The sequence below is a fragment of the Pogoniulus pusillus genome, chromosome 24 (assembly GCF_015220805.1).
Source record: "Pogoniulus pusillus isolate bPogPus1 chromosome 24, bPogPus1.pri, whole genome shotgun sequence".
In the NCBI taxonomy this organism is placed as follows: domain Eukaryota; kingdom Metazoa; phylum Chordata; class Aves; order Piciformes; family Lybiidae; genus Pogoniulus; species Pogoniulus pusillus.
The window spans coordinates 5,497,136-5,517,003 of NC_087287.1; the positions used below are offsets into that span (position 1 = coordinate 5,497,136).

The 19,868-nt window shown below is 45.9% G+C and overlaps 1 protein-coding gene across 1 annotated transcript in view; it reads left to right on the plus strand.

Moving 5' to 3' along the window:
• The window catches only part of LOC135186350 (mucin-5AC-like), a 50,961-nt gene extending 36,471 nt beyond the window's left edge, over nt 1–14,490 (plus strand). The window contains exons 33-46 of the mRNA XM_064163996.1: nt 28–2,884; nt 3,080–3,288; nt 4,047–4,221; nt 4,457–4,707; nt 6,180–6,363; nt 7,022–7,220; nt 8,652–8,830; nt 9,445–9,514; nt 10,065–10,165; nt 10,486–10,517; nt 12,110–12,287; nt 14,067–14,171; nt 14,347–14,381; nt 14,476–14,490. Of these exons, the coding sequence (XP_064020066.1) occupies nt 28–2,884; nt 3,080–3,288; nt 4,047–4,221; nt 4,457–4,707; nt 6,180–6,363; nt 7,022–7,220; nt 8,652–8,830; nt 9,445–9,514; nt 10,065–10,165; nt 10,486–10,517; nt 12,110–12,287; nt 14,067–14,171; nt 14,347–14,381; nt 14,476–14,490 (4,590 nt within the window). The remainder of the gene's footprint in view (nt 1–27; nt 2,885–3,079; nt 3,289–4,046; nt 4,222–4,456; nt 4,708–6,179; nt 6,364–7,021; nt 7,221–8,651; nt 8,831–9,444; nt 9,515–10,064; nt 10,166–10,485; nt 10,518–12,109; nt 12,288–14,066; nt 14,172–14,346; nt 14,382–14,475) is intronic.
• The last annotated feature ends 5,378 nt before the right edge of the window (nt 14,491–19,868 follow it).

Sequence of the window (19,868 nt, forward strand, 5' to 3'; positions counted from 1 at the left end):
AACCAGGGAGACTTTGAAACCTACCAGCACATCCGGGCCGCCGGCAAGAAAGTCTGTCTACATCCAAAGGAAATCGACTGCCGGGCCGAGGACTACCCCGAGCTTCCCATCACGCAGGTCGGGCAGGTCGTGCAGTGCGACGTCAACTTTGGACTGGTCTGCAAGAACGAAGACCAGACTGGCAAATTTAAGATGTGCCTCAACTACAAGATCCGCGTCCTCTGCTGCAGCGCCAACCCCAACTGCCCAGGACCTATACCCTACAGCACCACCACCCCGACCAGCACCACCACTCACGCAGCGCCAACCTCCACCTCTGTAACCACCTCCACCCAGTCCACCTCCTCAGAGACCACATCCCCGACCTACACCACCACCACCCGCCCCACGCCCTCACCAACCCCTTACGTCCCCACCACCACGACCCCCCATGTCTCTACCCCCTGCGAGCCTGAAATATGCCGCTGGAGCGAATGGTTGGACGTCGACTTCCCCTCTGCAGGACCCAACCAGGGAGACTTTGAAACCTACCAGCACATCCGGGCCGCCGGCAAGAAAGTCTGTCTACATCCAAAGGAAATCGACTGCCGGGCCGAGGACTACCCCGAGCTTCCCATCACGCAGGTCGGGCAGGTCGTGCAGTGCGACGTCAACTTTGGACTGGTCTGCAAGAACGAAGACCAGACTGGCAAATTTAAGATGTGCCTCAACTACAAGATCCGCGTCCTCTGCTGCAGCGCCAACCCCAACTGCCCAGGACCTATACCCTACAGCACCACCACCCCGACCAGCACCACCACTCACGCAGCGCCAACCTCCACCTCTGTAACCACCTCCACCCAGTCCACCTCCTCAGAGACCACATCCCCGACCTACACCACCACCACCCGCCCCACGCCCTCACCTACCCCTTACGTCCCCACCACCACGACCCCCCACGTCTCTACCCCCTGCGAGCCCGAAATATGCCGCTGGAGCGAATGGTTGGACGTCGACTTCCCCTCTGCAGGACCCAACCAGGGAGACTTTGAAACCTACCAGCACATCCGGGCCGCCGGCAAGAAAGTCTGTCCACATCCAAAGGAAATCGACTGCCGGGCCGAGGACTACCCCGAGCTTCCCATCACGCAGGTCGGGCAGGTCGTGCAGTGCGACGTCAACTTTGGACTGGTCTGCAAGAACGAAGACCAGACTGGCAAATTTAAGATGTGCCTCAACTACAAGATCCGCGTCCTCTGCTGCAGCGCCAACCCCAACTGCCCAGGACCTATACCCTACAGCACCACCACCCCGACCAGCACCACCACTCACGCAGCGCCAACCTCCACCTCTGTAACCACCTCCACCCAGTCCACCTCCTCAGAGACCACATCCCCGACCTACACCACCACCACCCGCCCCACGCCCTCACCTACCCCTTACGTCCCCACCACCACGACCCCCCACGTCTCTACCCCCTGCGAGCCCGAAATATGCCGCTGGAGCGAATGGTTGGACGTCGACTTCCCCTCTGCAGGACCCAACCAGGGAGACTTTGAAACCTACCAGCACATCCGGGCCGCCGGCAAGAAAGTCTGTCTACATCCAAAGGAAATCGACTGCCGGGCCGAGGACTACCCCGAGCTTCCCATCACGCAGGTCGGGCAGGTCGTGCAGTGCGACGTCAACTTTGGACTGGTCTGCAAGAACGAAGACCAGACTGGCAAATTTAAGATGTGCCTCAACTACAAGATCCGCGTCCTCTGCTGCAGCGCCAACCCCAACTGCCCAGGACCTATACCCTACAGCACCACCACCCCGACCAGCACCACCACTCACGCAGCGCCAACCTCCACCTCTGTAACCACCTCCACCCAGTCCACCTCCTCAGAGACCACATCCCCGACCTACACCACCACCACCCGCCCCACGCCCTCACCAACCCCTTACGTCCCCACCACCACGACCCCCCACGTCTCTACCCCCTGCGAGCCCGAAATATGCCGCTGGAGCGAATGGTTGGACGTCGACTTCCCCTCTGCAGGACCTAACCAGGGAGACTTTGAAACCTACCAGCACATCCGGGCCGCCGGCAAGAAAGTCTGTCTACATCCAAAGGAAATCGACTGCCGGGCCGAGGACTACCCCGAGCTTCCCATCACGCAGGTCGGGCAGGTCGTGCAGTGCGACGTCAACTTTGGACTGGTCTGCAAGAACGAAGACCAGACTGGCAAATTTAAGATGTGCCTCAACTACAAGATCCGCGTCCTCTGCTGCAGCGCCAACCCCAACTGCCCAGGACCTATACCCTACAGCACCACCACCCCGACCAGCACCACCACTCACGCAGCGCCAACCTCCACCTCTGTAACCACCTCCACCCAGTCCACCTCCTCAGAGACCACATCTCCGACCTACACCACCACCACCCGCCCCACGCCCTCACCTACCCCTTACATCCCCACCACCACGACCCCTCACGTCTCTACCCCCTGCGAGCCCGAAATATGCCGCTGGAGCGAATGGTTGGACGTCGACTTCCCCTCTGCAGGACCCAACCAGGGAGACTTTGAAACCTACCAGCACATCCGGGCCGCCGGCAAGAAAGTCTGTCTACATCCAAAGGAAATCGACTGCCGGGCCGAGGACTACCCCGAGCTTCCCATCACGCAGGTCGGGCAGGTCGTGCAGTGCGACGTCAACTTTGGACTGGTCTGCAAGAACGAAGACCAGACTGGCAAATTTAAGATGTGCCTCAACTACAAGATCCGCGTCCTCTGCTGCAGCGCCAACCCCAACTGCCCAGGACCTATACCCTACAGCACCACTACCCCCACCACATATACTACGTCATCTCAGTCCACCCCATGTTTCTGTAAAGTTGGAAATTCTATCTTTTCTCCTGGTAAGTTTACCTGCTTTGATCAGTTTCCTTTTCTGGTCTTGAACAGATTTGTTTCTATTTTTAACGACTCTATTGCCTATCCTCAATTTCTTATAGTCACATTTTACCTTGGATATTTCCATTTGCTTCATCAACTTTTGACCGTGCTCTCCAGTGTTTTCTCCTTTTATCTTACTGTTGCTTTTTTGCCTCCAGGTGATTTGATTTACAACCGAATGGATAGCGATGGGTGTCGATTTTATGCCATCTGTAGTCCAACCTGCACAATCGAGCGACACCTTGTGGGATGCAATGCTACTACTCCTGTAACCACAACTTCTACTGCAACAACAACAGTTACTCTGACTACCACTTCTCCAAGCATTTTCCATGGTTGTGTTTCTGCTACTTATCCTCCACTACAGGTATGTAATTTGTGTTAATTTTTGGTTGTTTAAATGGCATCATTGTTAGTTTGATACTAGAAATCACTGGATATTAAGGACTGGAACGGACCTCCAGAGGTCATTGAGTACAACACCCCTGCCAGAGCAGGACCATAAAATCTAGTGCAGGCCACACAGGAACACATCTAGACAGGGCTGGAAGAATCCACAACCATTCTGAGGAGCCTATTGCAGTGGTCCATGATCCTTACAGTAAAGAAGGTCTTCCTCAAGTTGAGGTGGAACTTGCTATGCTGTAGTTCATACCCATTACTCCTTGTCCTCGCACAGGGCACAAGTGAGAAGAGCATGTCCCCTCCCTCTTAACCCCCCACCCTCAAATGTTTATAAACATTGATTAGATCTCTTCACCAAACCAAAAAAGCTCCAAGTCTTTCAGCATCTCCTCACAGGGCAGGTGCAGAAATTAAGAGTTCCCACTTTTTAAACCTTGTATGTGCAGATTGCCAGACAGAGGCCTGCTACATATGGATAACAGATCTAACATAACATTTGTTTGTGCTCTGAATTTCTTTTCATACTGACAAAGCAAGGTGCAAGAACTCTTGCAGTGTCAGTAAAACACTTCCCGAGGCACTGCATTGCATGAATAACCAACCTGCCTACTGAAACAATAGAGGAAGTCTTCTATTACTTCACTAAACAGGAAAAGTTAATCTACCATGGAAGATTTGTCTTGCAGTCTCATGTGACAGCAAGTTTCATTCCTTTTGCAGCCTGGACAACGACACAAATTATCCAACTGTACTGAGCTCCTTTGTAAGGGAGACAACAACGTGGAAATAATTCCAACACACTGCCCGCCTGTAAAGGAAATCACCTGTGCCAACAAATACCCAGCCATACTGGTACCTGATGAAAACGGCTGCTGTTACCACTATGAGTGTCAATGTAAGCACCAGTAGATGAAGGAATAACTGTTTTTGAAGGAATAACCTTTTGTGAAGGAAGCAAAACTTTGCACAACTCATACTAAGCATCATGTTTTCTCAGAGCTGCTCTGTAAATTGCTGTATAGTCACTTCTGTGCCTAAATTCTTGCTTCTTCATTCTCATTTTCTTCCTACATTTTTCCTCTTTTCTATGTTAATTGACCCTAATCTCCCCATTATTTCCTCTCTGCCAGGTGTGTGCAGTGGATGGGGTGATCCTCATTACATTACTTTTGATGGAATCTACTATACTTTCCTTGAAAACTGCACTTACGTCCTGGTGAAACAGATCGTGCCTAAATACGACAACTTCCGTGTCTACATCGACAATTACTATTGTGATGCAAAGGATGGACTTTCCTGCCCCAAATCCATTATTATTTTCTACAAATCAGCCAAAGTGGTGCTGACACGTGAACTTGTGAACGGCGTGATGACCAATGTGGTAAAATAGACTTTTTTTTTCCCTTCATTCTCTGGTTTGGGAAAAAAGAAATTGGGTTCCTAGACCTCAGTGATTCACATTTGAAGCACAGTCAGAATATTATGGAGGTGTTGAGAATAGAGGGTACCAGTAGGAAACAAATAGAGCCATGATACAATGTTCTTTCCAGTTCCTTCCTGTGAAGAAAGGTATAGCTGCAGGAAATAGGTGACATTATCAGGCAGTAGCTTCAAGGACACCTTATTTTGGCCTTTCAGTATCTGAAGGGGGCCTCTGGAGGTCTTTAAAGGGCCACCACACTATGTGGTGGTTTGGGCCATGGTCCTTTATGGAAGACCACAGAGACACAGTCCTCCAAATAGAGACAGAGACCCCCAAGAGATGGACCTGGTCATGGCAGGATACTGTAACATCATTATTGTATTCTGTTTCCCAGTATCGTAGCTTCTAAAGCAGTGCCCTCCTGGTATTGCTCTTCTCCTCCCTTCACTGCTCCTCCCCTAAGGAAGAGTACAGGTCTCTACTTGTCTCATGGCCTGTGTGGGGCAGATGGCTTCTAGCTGGCAGGGAACCTTGAGGTGCATCAGGAGGCCTGCTGAGGCCTTGTAGGCCTGTGGTGGGGAAGGCAGTTGTGGCCTACTCTCAGGCCTGCTGAGGCAGGATGGGGTGGAGGATTCTAGATGGTTTTAGTCCAATAGATTTGGCCTAGTTTGTGAATGTATTCATCCTACCTCAATGTCTTCTGTACATATGTACCTGGAAAAAGAATCTCCCTTTAAACCTCCACTCAGTGTGCAGCATTGCCATTTTACTCCCCAAAGAGGGGGAAATACCACTTCTGTCATCTGGTACTGGGTAGCCCATGGCACTCAGCTGGGACACAGTGCTTCTTCTGGAGCCCTCAACACAATAGGGACATGAAACTGTTAGAGCAAGTCCAGAGGAGGGCCACGAAGATACTCAGAAGGCTGCAGCAGCTTTGCTATGAGGACAGGCTACGAGAGCTGGGGCTGTGCAGCCTGGAGAAGAGCAGGATTCAAGAAGACCTTATAGTGGCCTTCCAGTATCTGAAGGGGGCCTACAGGAAGGCTGGGGAGGGACTATTGACAAGGTCTCATAATGACAGGATGAGGAATAATGGGTTTAAACTGGCAGAAGAGAGATTTAGACTAGATGTTAGAAGGAAGTTCTTTCCAGTGAGAGTGGTGAGACACTGACACAGGTTGCCCAGGGAGGTTGTGGAGCACAGAATCACAGAATGTGATCTTTTCTCATGTTTTGTGATTCTGTGCTCCACAACCTCCCTGGAGGTGTTGAAGGCCAGGTTGGATGAGGCCTTGAGCAACCTGCTCTAGTGGGGGGTGACCCTGCCTATGGCAGGGAGTCAGAGCTGGATGATCCTTGAGGTCCCTTCCAACCTAGACCATTCTATTCTATGATTCTAAGTTGTGTTTTCTGAACCCTGCTTTCAGATGTACTTCAACAACAAGGTTGTCAAACCAGGCTTCAGGAAGGATGGCATCGCTTTCTCCACACTTGGCATCAACATGATTGTGGAAATCGAAGAGATTGGTGCGACCATCACCTTCAGTGGCTTGATTTTCTCTGTGAAACTCCCATACAGCAAATTTGGCAACAACACCGAAGGACAGTGCGGTAAGAGAGATGCATCAACAGAGGTGGGACTCCTTCCCCATCCTTTTGTGGTTATTCTCACCCACTTTGGCTATGCAGTTTCCCAGTCGACAGAAACACATAAATAGCAATGAGAACAGCTCTGCTCTTCAGCTTCTGTAGGAGCAAGAGCTCAATATTTCAGGGTGTATTTTCTTTTTTTAGATTGCAGCTGGAGTTTGAAGTTTGGTTTTCCCCTAAGCTAATTTAAAGTTCACAGAATCACAGAAACATTTAGGTTGGAAGAGTCCCTCAGGATCACTAAGTCCAACCTATAACCCTACTCTACAAGATTCAACTTAAACCATATCCCTAAGCAGCACATCCAAACAACATTTAGATACATCCAGGGTCAGTGACTCCACCCACTCCCTGGGCAGCTCATTCCAGGGCCCGACCACTCTCAGCATGAGAAACTTTTTTTCTAATGTCCAATCTAAACCTACTGAGTCTCAGCTTGAGGCCATTCCCCCTCGTTCTGTCTGTAATTACCTGTGAGAAGAGGCTAGCAGCAGCCTCTCACAATGCCCTTTCAGTTCATGTAACTGCCTCCGAAGGAAAGCACCTACTACATTTCATGAGCACGATGATGTGCATCTCTGGAGCAGCTTACAACATGTCCACACCTTGTCTCTTCCAGGAACGTGTACAAATGATAAATCAGATGAATGCCGCTTGCCAAATGGTAAGATCATTTCTTCCTGTCCTCAAATGGCTCACCACTGGATCGTTGATGACAACAAGACGTGCCACGGAATACCAGTGCCACCAATTATAACCACGCCTCCACCAAGGCCTCACTGCGAAACGCCTCCTCTCTGCAAGCTCATCTGGAGCGAGTAAGGAAAAAACTGAATCCATTCACCCTTTCTAGACAAAACTGTCTCAGTATCTTACAAGAATCACCAAATGTCAGGGGCTGGAAAAGACCTCAAAAGCTCATCCAGTCCAACCCCCTTGCCAGAGCAGGATCACCTTGACCAGATCACACAGGAACATGTTCAGGCAGGTTCTGAATATCTCCAGAGATGGAAACTCCACAACCTCCCTGGGCAGCCTGTTCCAGGATTCTGGCACCCTCCTCATGTTTAAATGAAAATTCCTATTCCTCAGCTTCCACCCATTGCCCCCTGCCCTGTCATTGGGTATCACTGAGCAGAGCCTGGCTCCAGCTTCTTGGCACTCATACTTTACATATTTATAAACATTGATGAGGTCACCTCTCCGTCTCCTCTCCTCAAGCTGCAGAGCTCCAGTTCCCTCAGGCTCTCCTTGTAAGGGAGATGTTCCATTCCCTTCATCATCTTTTTGGCTCTGTGCTGGACACAAAAAGAGTAGGAACTCTAATTATTGCATGCCCTAGCATGTAATAATAGCTGAAAATAGCAGCTTAAGGGCAAGATTTATATAGTAAAAGGCCTTTGCCAAAGAAACTGCTCTTCTTTAATGACCTGAGTGCCAAAGATAACTGAGCAATAAGAGATGAAGTCAGAAAATCAGAAATACAGCAAGCACTAAAATCCAAACTCCCTGGGTTGAAAGCACACAGACTTAATGTTATCCTGGAGGTTGGGAGAGATGATTTCTGAAGTTCCTTCCAACTTAAGGTCTTCTATGATCTTCCTCCCTCCCTTGCAAGGTATGCTCACCCTCACACTGTTAAGCGTGAACTCTAAATTTGAAGTGAGTCTTCATTACTATAAAGAACCAAGCACATTAACACAGCTGACAGAAACATCTCAGCCATAAAAGTATCCTTCATTCTTTGCACATTCTATGTAAAACAAGGAGCACCAAAAAGCACAAACCCCTTGTTTGTTTCCTGCAGTAGTTCCTATCCTTGTGTGAGCACTGACAAAAGCTTTTCTTTCAGCTAGGTCACTTTTAAAGGCCCTCTTGCCCTAGTATCCAGTAAGTGATGAGCTACTTTTCGTGTCATTTTTCTCTCTTGGCTACTTATATTGTCACTTTTCCTCAGTCTGCCTAGTCCATGTGCTGTCAGACTGATGAAAAGTTGTGTACAGAAGCAGAAAGATCTTCACCATCAGCCTCATCAGCAAAATAAAAACAGAACTTCCCATTTCTTAACTGCTCCTTTCTCGCATCTATCTCCCAGAATTTTTCAGTCACTCCTAGGGTTTTATTTCTCAATCCATCCCTTCCTGACAGGGAGTCATGTGTCATTAACTGGGAAGCACAGTCTGGCAGGAAGAGACCTACTACAATGATTGCTTAACATAAAAGGAATTCATCTTCTCCTCTGTCTGCAGGATCTTTGCAGCATGCCATGCCGTGATACCACCAGAACCATTTTTCAAGGGCTGTGTTTTTGATGGATGTCGCATAGGTGATGAATCCATGCAGTGTTCCAGCTTGGAGATATATGCTACAGAGTGTGCTGCTAGAGGTGTCTGCATTGATTGGAGAGGCAAAACCAACCACACCTGTCGTAAGTATTCACAGAATCATAGAATCAAGCAGGTTGGAAGAGACCTCCAAGATCATCCAGCCCAACCTAGCACCCAGCCCTGGCCAATCAATTGCACCATGGCACTAAGTGCCCCAGCCAGGCTTTGCTTGAACACCTCCAGAGATGGTGACTCCACCACCTCCCTGGGCAGCCCATTCCAATGCCAATCACTCTCTCTGACAACAACTTCCTCCTAACATCCAGCCCATGCCTACCCTGGCACAACTTAGGACTGTGTCCCCTTGTTCTGTTGCTGCTTGCCTGGCAGAAGAGCTCAACCCCACCTGGCTACAGCCTCCCTTCAGGTAGTTGTAGACAGCAATGAGCTCTGCCCTGAGCCTCCTCTTCTGCAGGCTGCACACCCCCAGCTCCCTCAGCCTCACGCCACAGGGTTTGTGCTCCAGGCCCCTCACCAGCTTTGTCGCCCTCCTCTGGAAGCATCCAAAACTGTATGTGAGAAGTGGTAGTAACCAGTGGTTAATTCAGTAATTGAGAGTTAAGGATTTTGTTACAGCAACATCCTTAGTCAAAAGACAAAGTTGCAGACACTCCTGCTGCCCATTTCTGATCTTTTTTATTCTTTCTCCAAACAGCATACAATTGTCCACCACACATGGTTTACAGGCCCTGTGGGTCCATTAATCCTGCTACCTGTGACCAAAGGTATGGAAAGGCAAAGGAACCACCTACTCCAGAACAACTCTGTATTTTTCTTTCTGTCTATTGTTATGTATCTACTTTCCTTAGAACTTGGAGTTACTTAATACTGAAATGTCTTGAAACATCACAGAAGCACTCAGGCTGGAAAAGCCCCTCGGGATCACCAAGCCCAACCATTATCCATTATCATTACTGCACAAAGTTCACCCTTAAACCATATTCTCAAGCACTACATCCAAACGATTTCTAAACACATCCAGGGTTGGTGACCCCACTCTCTCCCTGGGCAGCTCATTCCAGTGTCTGACTACTCTTTCTGTGCAAAAACGTTTCTTAATGTCCAATCTAAATCTACTCACAGATTTAATTTGGATAATTTGCTTAAGACCTACAAACACCAATCAGCTCTACGAAAATGCACTTCCAGTTGCACTTCAGAAGATGTAAATTGTTTTGTCTCCCTTCTGTCTGGCATGGCAACCTTTTACATAAGCCATTCTCTCATGCTTCACTGCAAAACCATACTCAAACACCTATCTTCCTCCCACTCTAGCCCTGTTGAGCTTCCTGGCTATGGAGTAACTGAAGGCTGCTTCTGTCCTGAAGGAAAGACACTCCTGAGTGAAAACAACCTCATCTGTGTCTCTGAATGCTGTAAGTAATCTTTAGCTAGTTTGGGGAAATAAAGCTCAGGCTTGATAGGCAGAAGGCTTCTACAAGGCCAGATCTTGGCCAAACTCCAGCCCCTTCATTCTCCTAATTAAACAGCAATCAGTAGTACCCTTTCTCCATCTCCCTTCCTCATACCAGAGCTACCCAAATGCTAGAAATCTGCATTTCATTTCAAAAGTCTGCACATCTGTTTTATTGCTAGTTTTATCTCCACAATATTTGTGTTTGAGACTGTACAAATTTACTTCTCTATCTCAGTTTCCAGTGGGGTACATCTTAATTTGTGTTTTTTCCCTTTCCAGTCTGCAGAGGACCAAATGGAGCATCCAGATCGGTGAGTATCACAATGAATGTTGTTTACTAAGCACAGACAACTGAAGCAAGACAAAGTTTTGCTTAGTTTGGAGGAGAATTTGGGGGGTTATTTTGTTTTGTTTTTCATTTGTTTGGGGGGGGTTGGGTTTGATTTTTTTAGTTGTTATTGTACTGGATTTTTTTAAATACTCATTCCTTAGTCCTTTTAGTCTCAAAAATAATTACAACTGCTAGAACAGAAATCTCCACTGTTCCCTAAGGAATTTGACAGTAAGTGATGGGATATTCTTCCATTAACCATCACCAAACTTACTGAAATAAAAGAGACAGGGGAAAAAAAAGAGAAAGAGAGAAGAAAAGAGAAAATAAAAAGACAGATGGTGGTAGTAGTGGAACTTTGGCATATATGCTACTTCTGTTTCACAGAATCATAGAATCAACCAGGTTGGAAGAGATCTCCAAGATCAGCCAGTCCAACCTAGCACCCAGCCCTATCTAGTCATCTAGACCATGGCACTCAGTGCCTCAGCCAGGCTTTTATTGAACACCTCCAGGGATGGTGACTCCAGCACCTCCCTGGGCAGCCCATTCCAGTGGCAAATCATTCTCTCTGTGAAGAACTTCCTCCTAACATCCACAAATTGAGCCACTTGGGGGGTATAGTTTAGGGGTGAATTTCATAAAGTAGGGTCAATGGTTGGACTTGGTGATCCCAGGGGTCTTTTCCAATCTGAATGATTCTGTGATTCTTTGAAATTTGCCTCTACTGGAGATGAAGAGACAGATGGATAACAAAGTTTACCTGTTGCTGATAGTCTGCATTCATAGTTCCTCACCTATCAACAAACCATAGTCCCTGGAGATGTTCAAAAAAGACTGGAAAAGGCACTTAGTCTAGTTGATTGGCTAGGGCTGGGTGTTAGGTTGGACCGGATGAGCTTGGAGGTCACTTCCAACCTGGTTGATTCTATGATTCTATAATTGGATTCCAGGATCTCCAGAGGTCACTTCCAACTCCTAACAACCTTCAACCCTTGAAACTTAACATGCAAATCACTATTTTATAGCATAGTGTCTTATTCAAAAATGCATGCAAAGATCAATCCATTCTCCTTTAGACCTCTTGCATCGCTCATACCAAATGAATAAATAGCAACAGCTACATGAATGCACTCAGAACCTTCAGTGGCCTCCAACACCTTCCCTAGTTAGCTTCACAGGATCATAGAATGGTTTGGGTTGGAAGGAACCTTCAAAGGTCATCCAGTCCAACATCATCTGCACTAAGAAGATATATCCTCCACTAGATGAGGTTGCCCAGAGCCCTGTTTAACATCATCTTGAGTATCTCCAGGGATAGGGCCTCAATTACCTCCCTGGACAACTTGTTTCAGTGTTTCACTACCCAAATGGTAAAGAACTTGTTCCTAATATGCAATCAGTTCGAGGGCTTGTTATGAAATGTAAAAATAGTAGAAATACGAGAAAATTGATGTAATCAGGCATGTGATCTGGTCTGAACAAGCTAACCAGAAACACATAGAATGATTTTTGCTTGGATAAAACTGTAGATATGTTTTTAATTCTTTTCTTTATTTGTTATTAATATAGCCAGGAGAAAAATGGACAGAAGACTGCCAGGAATGTGTCTGTGATAAATACACCCTTAAAGTCCACTGTAGGAAACACAAATGTTACCCAACACAGCAAGTGTTTTGTGATGAACCAGGCTACATGCCTGTTGAGGTACAGATAGCAGAAGAGCCATGCTGCACCAGGACCGAGTGTTGTAAGTACTGTCTCAGTTCTTTCTCATGGGGAACAGACTTGCCTAGGTTCTAATTTAAATATCTCAGAGACTCAAATATAGTTAATAGAACCAATAACAATTTATGGGATGCCTTTCCCTCTTCCCCCTTCTTTCCCAAAGAAAAAGAATAGGATGTAGAGAGGAAAAGGTAAAGCACAGCCAAATAAATAATCACACTTTGATTTTGAAATTAAAAGAAGAAAATTTTATCAATAAATAAAAGGTATTTGAGGTAGGGAAGTTAAAAAAGGTACAAGGAAGGGAAAATAAGGTACAAAATATATGAATACAACCAGATTTGATGGCAATGGGTTTGTCCACCTCGTGGGTTATGGCCATAGGATCACAGGATGTTAGGGGTTTGAAGAGACCCAAAGAGATCATTGAGTCCAACCCCCCTGCTGGAGCAGGACAATCCTATCTAACACAGATCACAGAGGAACACATCCAGACAGACCTTGAAAGTCTCCAGAGAAGGAGACTCCACGACCTCTCTGGGCAGCCTGTTCCAGTGCTCTAGGACCCTTAAAGTAAAGAAGTTCCCCCTTGTGGTGAGGTGGAACCTCTTCTGCTGCAACTTACACCCATTGCTCCTTGTTCTATGCCAGGGAGTGAGCAGAGCCTGTTCCTCTGCTTCCTGGCCAGCCCTCAGGTAGATAGAGGGATCTATCAAATCCCCTCTAAGTCTTCTTTTCTTCAGACCAAAAAGCCCCAGGTCCCTCAGCCTCTCCTCATAAGCCATGCCCTCCTGTCCCCTAATTGTCTTCTCGGCCCTCCGCTGGACCCTCTCCAGCAAATCCCTGTCCCTCCTAAACCAGGGAGCCCAAAACTGAATGTAGTATTCAAGATGAGGTCTGTGGTAAGATAAAGAGTACCAGGAAACAGGATGGTGATGCTGGCAAGGAGGGAGAGGGAGAGGGAAACAGGAAGTTCCTCTGCCCTTACAGGCATCTCAGACAGGACTTGGGAGTGGGCTAACCACCACACCTAATAGTGTTCAGACTCACCCCCAGGGAGGGGTCAGGACCACCTGGGGTCAGGGTCAAGACCACTCCCCAGGAAGGCTAACCCTTTACAAGACTACACTCATTTGTGGAAACTACAGCGATCATCTCCCATTTAGTTTAAACAATTTGCATTGACTTAATCATCCTTTCCTCCAACTTCTTAGCGTCTTTTTGCAGGGCACTATTAAATGCCAGAAAAGAACAGATTTTAAGATGAAACAATTTTAGCTAGACAAAGCAAAGTTAATCTCTAATTTAACACTGAAAACCTTTAATGCTGACACCACCTGGAATCAAAAAATAATTTAAAGCTATTCAAAGCATCTTCTGTTTCAAAGACAAGCATCATAAAACCAAAAATATCTTCATTTTAAAAAGTTTTGAACACTCAAAAATCACTCAAGAAATTTCCTGAACCTGTGAGAGCTGCCAGATTTCCCAATTGGCACAAACGTCTCTGAAGCCTCTCTTCCCAGCCATCACCACTCTGTACTTCTCAGCTGATGCTTTGTTCTGCAAAGCCAACTCAGTTGGAAAACAGCTATGGAAATATCCTGACTTAGTCATTAAACCAATTAGTGTAAACCCCACCACATGTGCCCCACAGGAAAACTATCTGGTTTGCTTTTCTGAAACGAAATGTGATGGGGCCCAGACCTGGAGAGGATCAAGTGAGAGCTACACCTCGTGCAGTTTGTGAAAAGCAAGATTACTTTGGTGTTAACTTTCTGTATTCTCTCACATTCAACAGATTGCAACACCAGCCTCTGCCCCGCGACCACCCCGCAGTGCTTAGATGGACAGGAGGTAGTCACGATAATGCAGCCTGGGAAATGCTGTCCTGCCTTTGAGTGCAGTAAGTACTGTGCACCTTCATCAGGTGTTACTCACAGCTGCATCTTCTCAAGTGTAAGAGCACAGAACTTTTAGAAGAAAAAGGTGCAAGTTTTATCTCTGTTATTACATGAGGCCATGTGGTTATGTCACATGCTCCTAATAGCTCTGACACCACCTTTCTTCTTTCTTCACAGGACATGGCTGTGTAGTCAATGAAACCTACTACTCGGTAAGTAGACTGAGTAACTTACTATTAAAATACACCTTCAGTCAGCCCACAGTGCAGTGCTTTTGAGACTCCTGTCATGGACCATATTTTGCAGAAAGGCCAGAGATAAAACAGGCTCCTCTCAGAGGTGCCACATGATAGGACAAGGTGCAATAGCTGCAAGCTGGGGCACAGAAGGTTCCATGTGAACACAAGGAAAAGCTTTGTCACTGTGGGAGTGACAAAACACTGGAACAGGATGCCCAGAGAGACTGTGGAGTCTCCTTCTCTGGAGACTTTAAAGCCCTGTCTGGATACATTCTTGCATTAGGTGATCCTGCCCTGGCAGGGAGGTTGGACTGGATGATCTTTCAAGGTCCTTTCCAACCCCTAATGTTCTATTATTCTGTGATTACTGATTCTGATGATCAACAGATCAAGACCCTCCTTATAAGCAAAACATCTTCAGCTCTCCTCTCTGCATAGGCAGAGTTTGATTCCAGAATCCATATCACCAATAACAGAAACCCTGCTTAGATAAACCAAACAACATTGCATTTAGGGACCATTTAGCTCACACAGAGTTCAGCTTTGTCTTGGCTGTGATGTACACACACAGAGTAACTTGCTTTTACTGATGAATAATGAGGTGTTTTCTGACTTCCCCTAGCCTGGAGCTGTTGTTCCAGCAGGCCCCTGTGAAGAATGTGTCTGCACTGAATCTTCTTACTCCAACCGTCACCGTCCCACCGTCAAGTGCAAGCCTGTTGTATGTGACACATACTGCCCAGAGGTGAGGGTGATTTTGCTGTCAGCCCTTCCTACCCTACTCAGCTCAAATATCTACCATTAGATCGGTGGCCATGTCCACCATAAGGTCAGTGTCCTTGTCTCAATGCCATTTCTTCTCTGTTTCTTTCACAACAGGGCTATAAGTATACAAAGGAACCTGGACAGTGCTGCGGCACATGTAAGGCAGCAGCCTGTATCATCACCATGGGAGGCAACAACACACACGTGCTCCATGTAACTATCCCTGCTTTTCTTCATCTTTGGTGGACTCTGCTCATCTTTGCACTCGTTTCTCTCCTTGTTCAGGCAGGGAATGGACTGTTTGACACAGCTTGGACAGTACTTCCAGCTATGAAACTCCTGTTCTAAGAGAGATCTCTAGAAGCATTTGTGATACTGAACAATGGCTTCCAGAAACCCACATAGGAAAATATATAAGAGAAAGCAAAGGGCCTTTATTTGCCTTTAGCCCTTAAAATACAGCACCCATTTGGCTCAAAGGATAATTTTATCTGTGGAAGCAGTTTCCTGCTCCAAAGAGCTGAGCTCAAGTTATCTGAGAACGTTAGGAAATGATGAGTCAGTGAAGCCAGTAGAAATCCTGCCATCTAGCCAAATGGACATACCATAAATTCTGATGGCAAACCCATCAAAACACAGATTCATCTTTCCAAATGAGTCCACATCTTATCCTGTTCACACAGAAAATGTGGCCCCATCGCAAAAACAAAAACACAGCTCCTTCACATGGTTGAGGAAGAAGACTTAGAGCAGCAGGCTAATCAGTCAGCTGAAATTCAAGGGAATGGTTTGGAATAACCAAACTGCAGAAGGCAGCAATGAACAGGTGCTGGGGCTTGGGGTTTTTTCCTTCATTTTTAGGCAAGAGAATGTTTATACACTTTAATTTTAACTACTTTCAGGTTGGAGAATTCTGGAATGCCCCTGGTAATAACTGTACAACTTACACATGTGAAAAATATGAAGACCAGTACATTAAAGTCATCTTGCAGAAGACCTGTCCTCCCTTTAACGCTGATGAGTGTGATGCAGTAAGTGCTCTTGAACCAGGTCTCCTGGTTGAGAATGCTGCAGTGGCTAACACCAGTGCTAGAGGGATTATGACATCCAAGGAAAATACCTAGCAGAAGCATCATATCAGATGTAGCTCCCATTTTATCCCCTCTGAATCTGGTCCACATCAATTTTCACTCAGAAAAGCAAATCAGAACACAAATGGGTGATATTTTGATCCTCTTTGAGGACTGGGCACTAGAAAAAAGGGTCCAGCAGAATGTTTTAGATTCCTATATGTGTCAGATGACCTAGGAGCAAGAAAAATAACTTATTTTTTATTTCTAAACTATGATTATAAATTCCTCTTTTATGAAGTCATTTACTGAGAGAAAAGATAAAGTAAAATAAGCTCAAATCACTTCACAACAAAACTTAATACAGCTCAGGGCAGATTAGAACCATCCCCACACATCATAGAATGAGTCAGGGTTGGAAGGGACCACAAGGATCATCTAGTTCCAACCCCCTGTCATGGGTAGGGACACCTCACAATAGATCAGGCTGGCCAGAGCCTTATCCAGCCTGGCCTTAAACACCTCCAAGGGTGGGGCCTCGACCACCTCCTTCTCAGGGGGCTTCTCTGAAGTAGTTATGTGCCCTTAATATTTAGTCCTGCATGAAATTAGATTCCATGTCAATGCAGCAAACTCCCTGGTGCCAGAGGAAATTGAAGAAGCAGGGAAAGTCTCTGCTTTCATGTGCAGACATAAAACCTGAGTTATCTTTTTCTGTTTTCTCCACTCAAGGATGACATCAGGCTTTCTGAAGATGGCTGCTGCCAAGTGTGCCAATCAAATCTGAGGAGTAAGTAATGATAATTTTGTTAAGAGTATGTGATAATATGTTGCCTTATTAGGTGTATTGGTCTCTCTGACATGGAAAATGCACAGATAGAAGAGGTGAACAGACCAAGTTTGGGACCATCACCTCATGCTGAGGTGGGGAAGGAAGCAGGTGGAAAACAAGAAAGGAACAAAACATTTCCAGCAGGCACTTCAAGGCCTCAGAAAACATGATTATGGTCAACATTCCCATCTTCTACTATCAAGTGTTGGCCTTTTTGTGGGAGGGAGAGAACTATGACTATTCCACAATTTCCTTAGATACATTCTCTTTAAGGAAGAAAGTGAAGGCAGTGCTGGGAGCTGGATGAGCACTGAGCAGTTACCACAGTGATGCTCTTTATTTCTGCATCCTGCACCGAGATTGCATAAGCAAGAGGGAACTTCTCATTCTGGATGAACACAAGCAGCAAAAAGCATCACTTGCCCTTAGCAAATGACAAGGGAAATGCTCTGTGACCTAATTTCCCATTTAAGCTCCGTCCACCTCAGTTTTCTACTACAGTCTGTGACACACAGAGACCCATTTTTATGCACAAGCATTTTAAGCTGCTTTCCCTGTGTCACCCTCAGGTTGTATGAAGCGCAACAGCACTGATGTCATTAGGTACCGTGGATGTGTGTCTCCTGCACCTGTTGAGATCACCTACTGTGAAGGCAGCTGCGATGCTTACGCACGGTAAGTGGCACAACAACCATAGAACCATTAAGGTAGGAAAAGACCTCCAAGATCGTTTAGTCCAACATTCTTCCCAACACCTCTGTGACTTCTAAACAGTGTCCTTAAGTGTAACATCTACTTGTTCTTTGAATGCCTTCAGGAGTGGTGACTCTGCCACCTCCCTGTTCCAATGCCTGACCACTCTTGCAGTAAAGAAAGTCTTCTTAATATCCAATCTAAACCTCCCTTGGCACAGCTTGAGACCACTACCTCTTGTCCTCGTTAGCAACTTGGGAGAAGAGACCAACACTAGCCTCACTACAAACTCCTTTCAAGTAGCATTTGAGAGCAATAAGGTCTCCTCTCAGCCTCCTCCTCTTCAGGCTAAACAATCCCAGCTCCCTCAGCCTCTCCTAAATCCTGCTCTCTGAACCCCCCCATCAGCTTTCTTGCACTTCTCTGTACCCACCCCAGAACATCAATGCCTTTCTAATACTGCACTGCCCAACCTGTGGTCTCATCCTCTCTACTTTACACAAAGCAAATTGCAAATGATTTTCTAACAGGTCCAACATAACCCAGCCATCAGCTGCTTCCATTGTCCTAGCTTAATTCCCTCAAGACTCATAACCTTTTAACAGCCTGTTCAGTGTCATGGTGAATAGACTCAAATTCTTGGGTTTTTTTCCCCATGTAAAAGTGAAGTTGTTGTTTCCCCCGCCCCCCTTGTCTCATTTTGATCTGGCTTAATTTGTCATCTGGATAAAGTAACTTACCTTTTCTGTGTCTTAATAAACAGCTAGACCCATCCATTTTTACAATGTGGAGCAGCTTACTTCAAGGCTGAGTTAGATGAGGCCTTGAGTTCTCTCTTGAGAACTCTCTCTTGAGCATTCTCTCTCTTGACCTGTTCTAGTGGGAGGTGTCCCTGCCTATGGCAGGAGGCTGGAACTAGGTGATCTTTGAGGTCCTTTCAACCTAAACCATTCTATAATTCACCAGGACACTAAGAACATGTGACTTCTATTTGTATTTAGTAATGTGGTTGGAGGGGGGAGGAGGGGCAGTGCTACTTCTGGTGTCACTTCTGAACCCCTCTGTTTTGTTGGTTTTGCAACCAGGTATTCTCTAGTGGCCAACACGATGGAACATAAATGCTCCTGTTGTCAAGAGATCAAGACCAGACAAAGAAAGGTGACTCTGACATGCAGTGATGGAACCTTCCTTGATTACTCCTACACCTACGTGGAGAAATGCAGCTGTGTGACTGCTGAATGCATTCCCCAAGGCACCAGCCAGCAGCAAACAAAGCAGATCCCTCAGCAGCAAGTGAAAGGCTGAAATCAGCGCTAGAGAGAAGTCTCCAAGGAAGAGTTGAACATAAAACTTTAAATTTTAAAAAAAAAAAAAAGAAAGAAAAAAAAATTTAAGTGTCAAAGCAGCTCAAATTTTTGGTGCCCAAATGACATCTTCTGCATACCAACTCAATTATGTCTGTCTACACCATTTCAGTTCTCCTTATCGATCTGCTGTACCTCGCTGGTTCTTTCGCTCTTTGCATGAAGGAAAAATCTTAGCCTGCAGAAAGCCATACCTCTTACACCTGTAAACTTCTATGTCTGAAATGATTTTTGATGGCTTCATTTTTCCCTTTCTCATGAGAAAAACAAAAAAAAGAGAGAGAATAAATCTTATCACGAGAAGCTGCTGTGCACTACTCTTTGTTTACATAACACCAACAACGTAGTAACTGTATGAAAATATGGATTTCTTTTGGTTGTTTGTGGTTAACTGTTTACAGAAGAAGTATATATATATATATATTTTTGCCAATAAGGCATATGAAGGATTTTTGTAAACAAAACTTAGTAATAATAATAATAATATATGTAAATTCTTTTCCTAGGAAGCTTTTAAAAGTTGAACTGTTGCTATTTATTTTGTTCTCCTTTGGAAAAATCAATTTCTTGGGTCATTTCCTTCAGAATTAATGTCAGCCCACTTCTTAGTCATGTTAGCTGGGTGTGGTATAGCTCCTCCTTCTATTTTGGTTTGGAATATTGTTTTATTTTTTTGTTCCTTATGGAAAAAAACAACAAACAAACCAACAAACAAACACCACCTAATGATGATTAA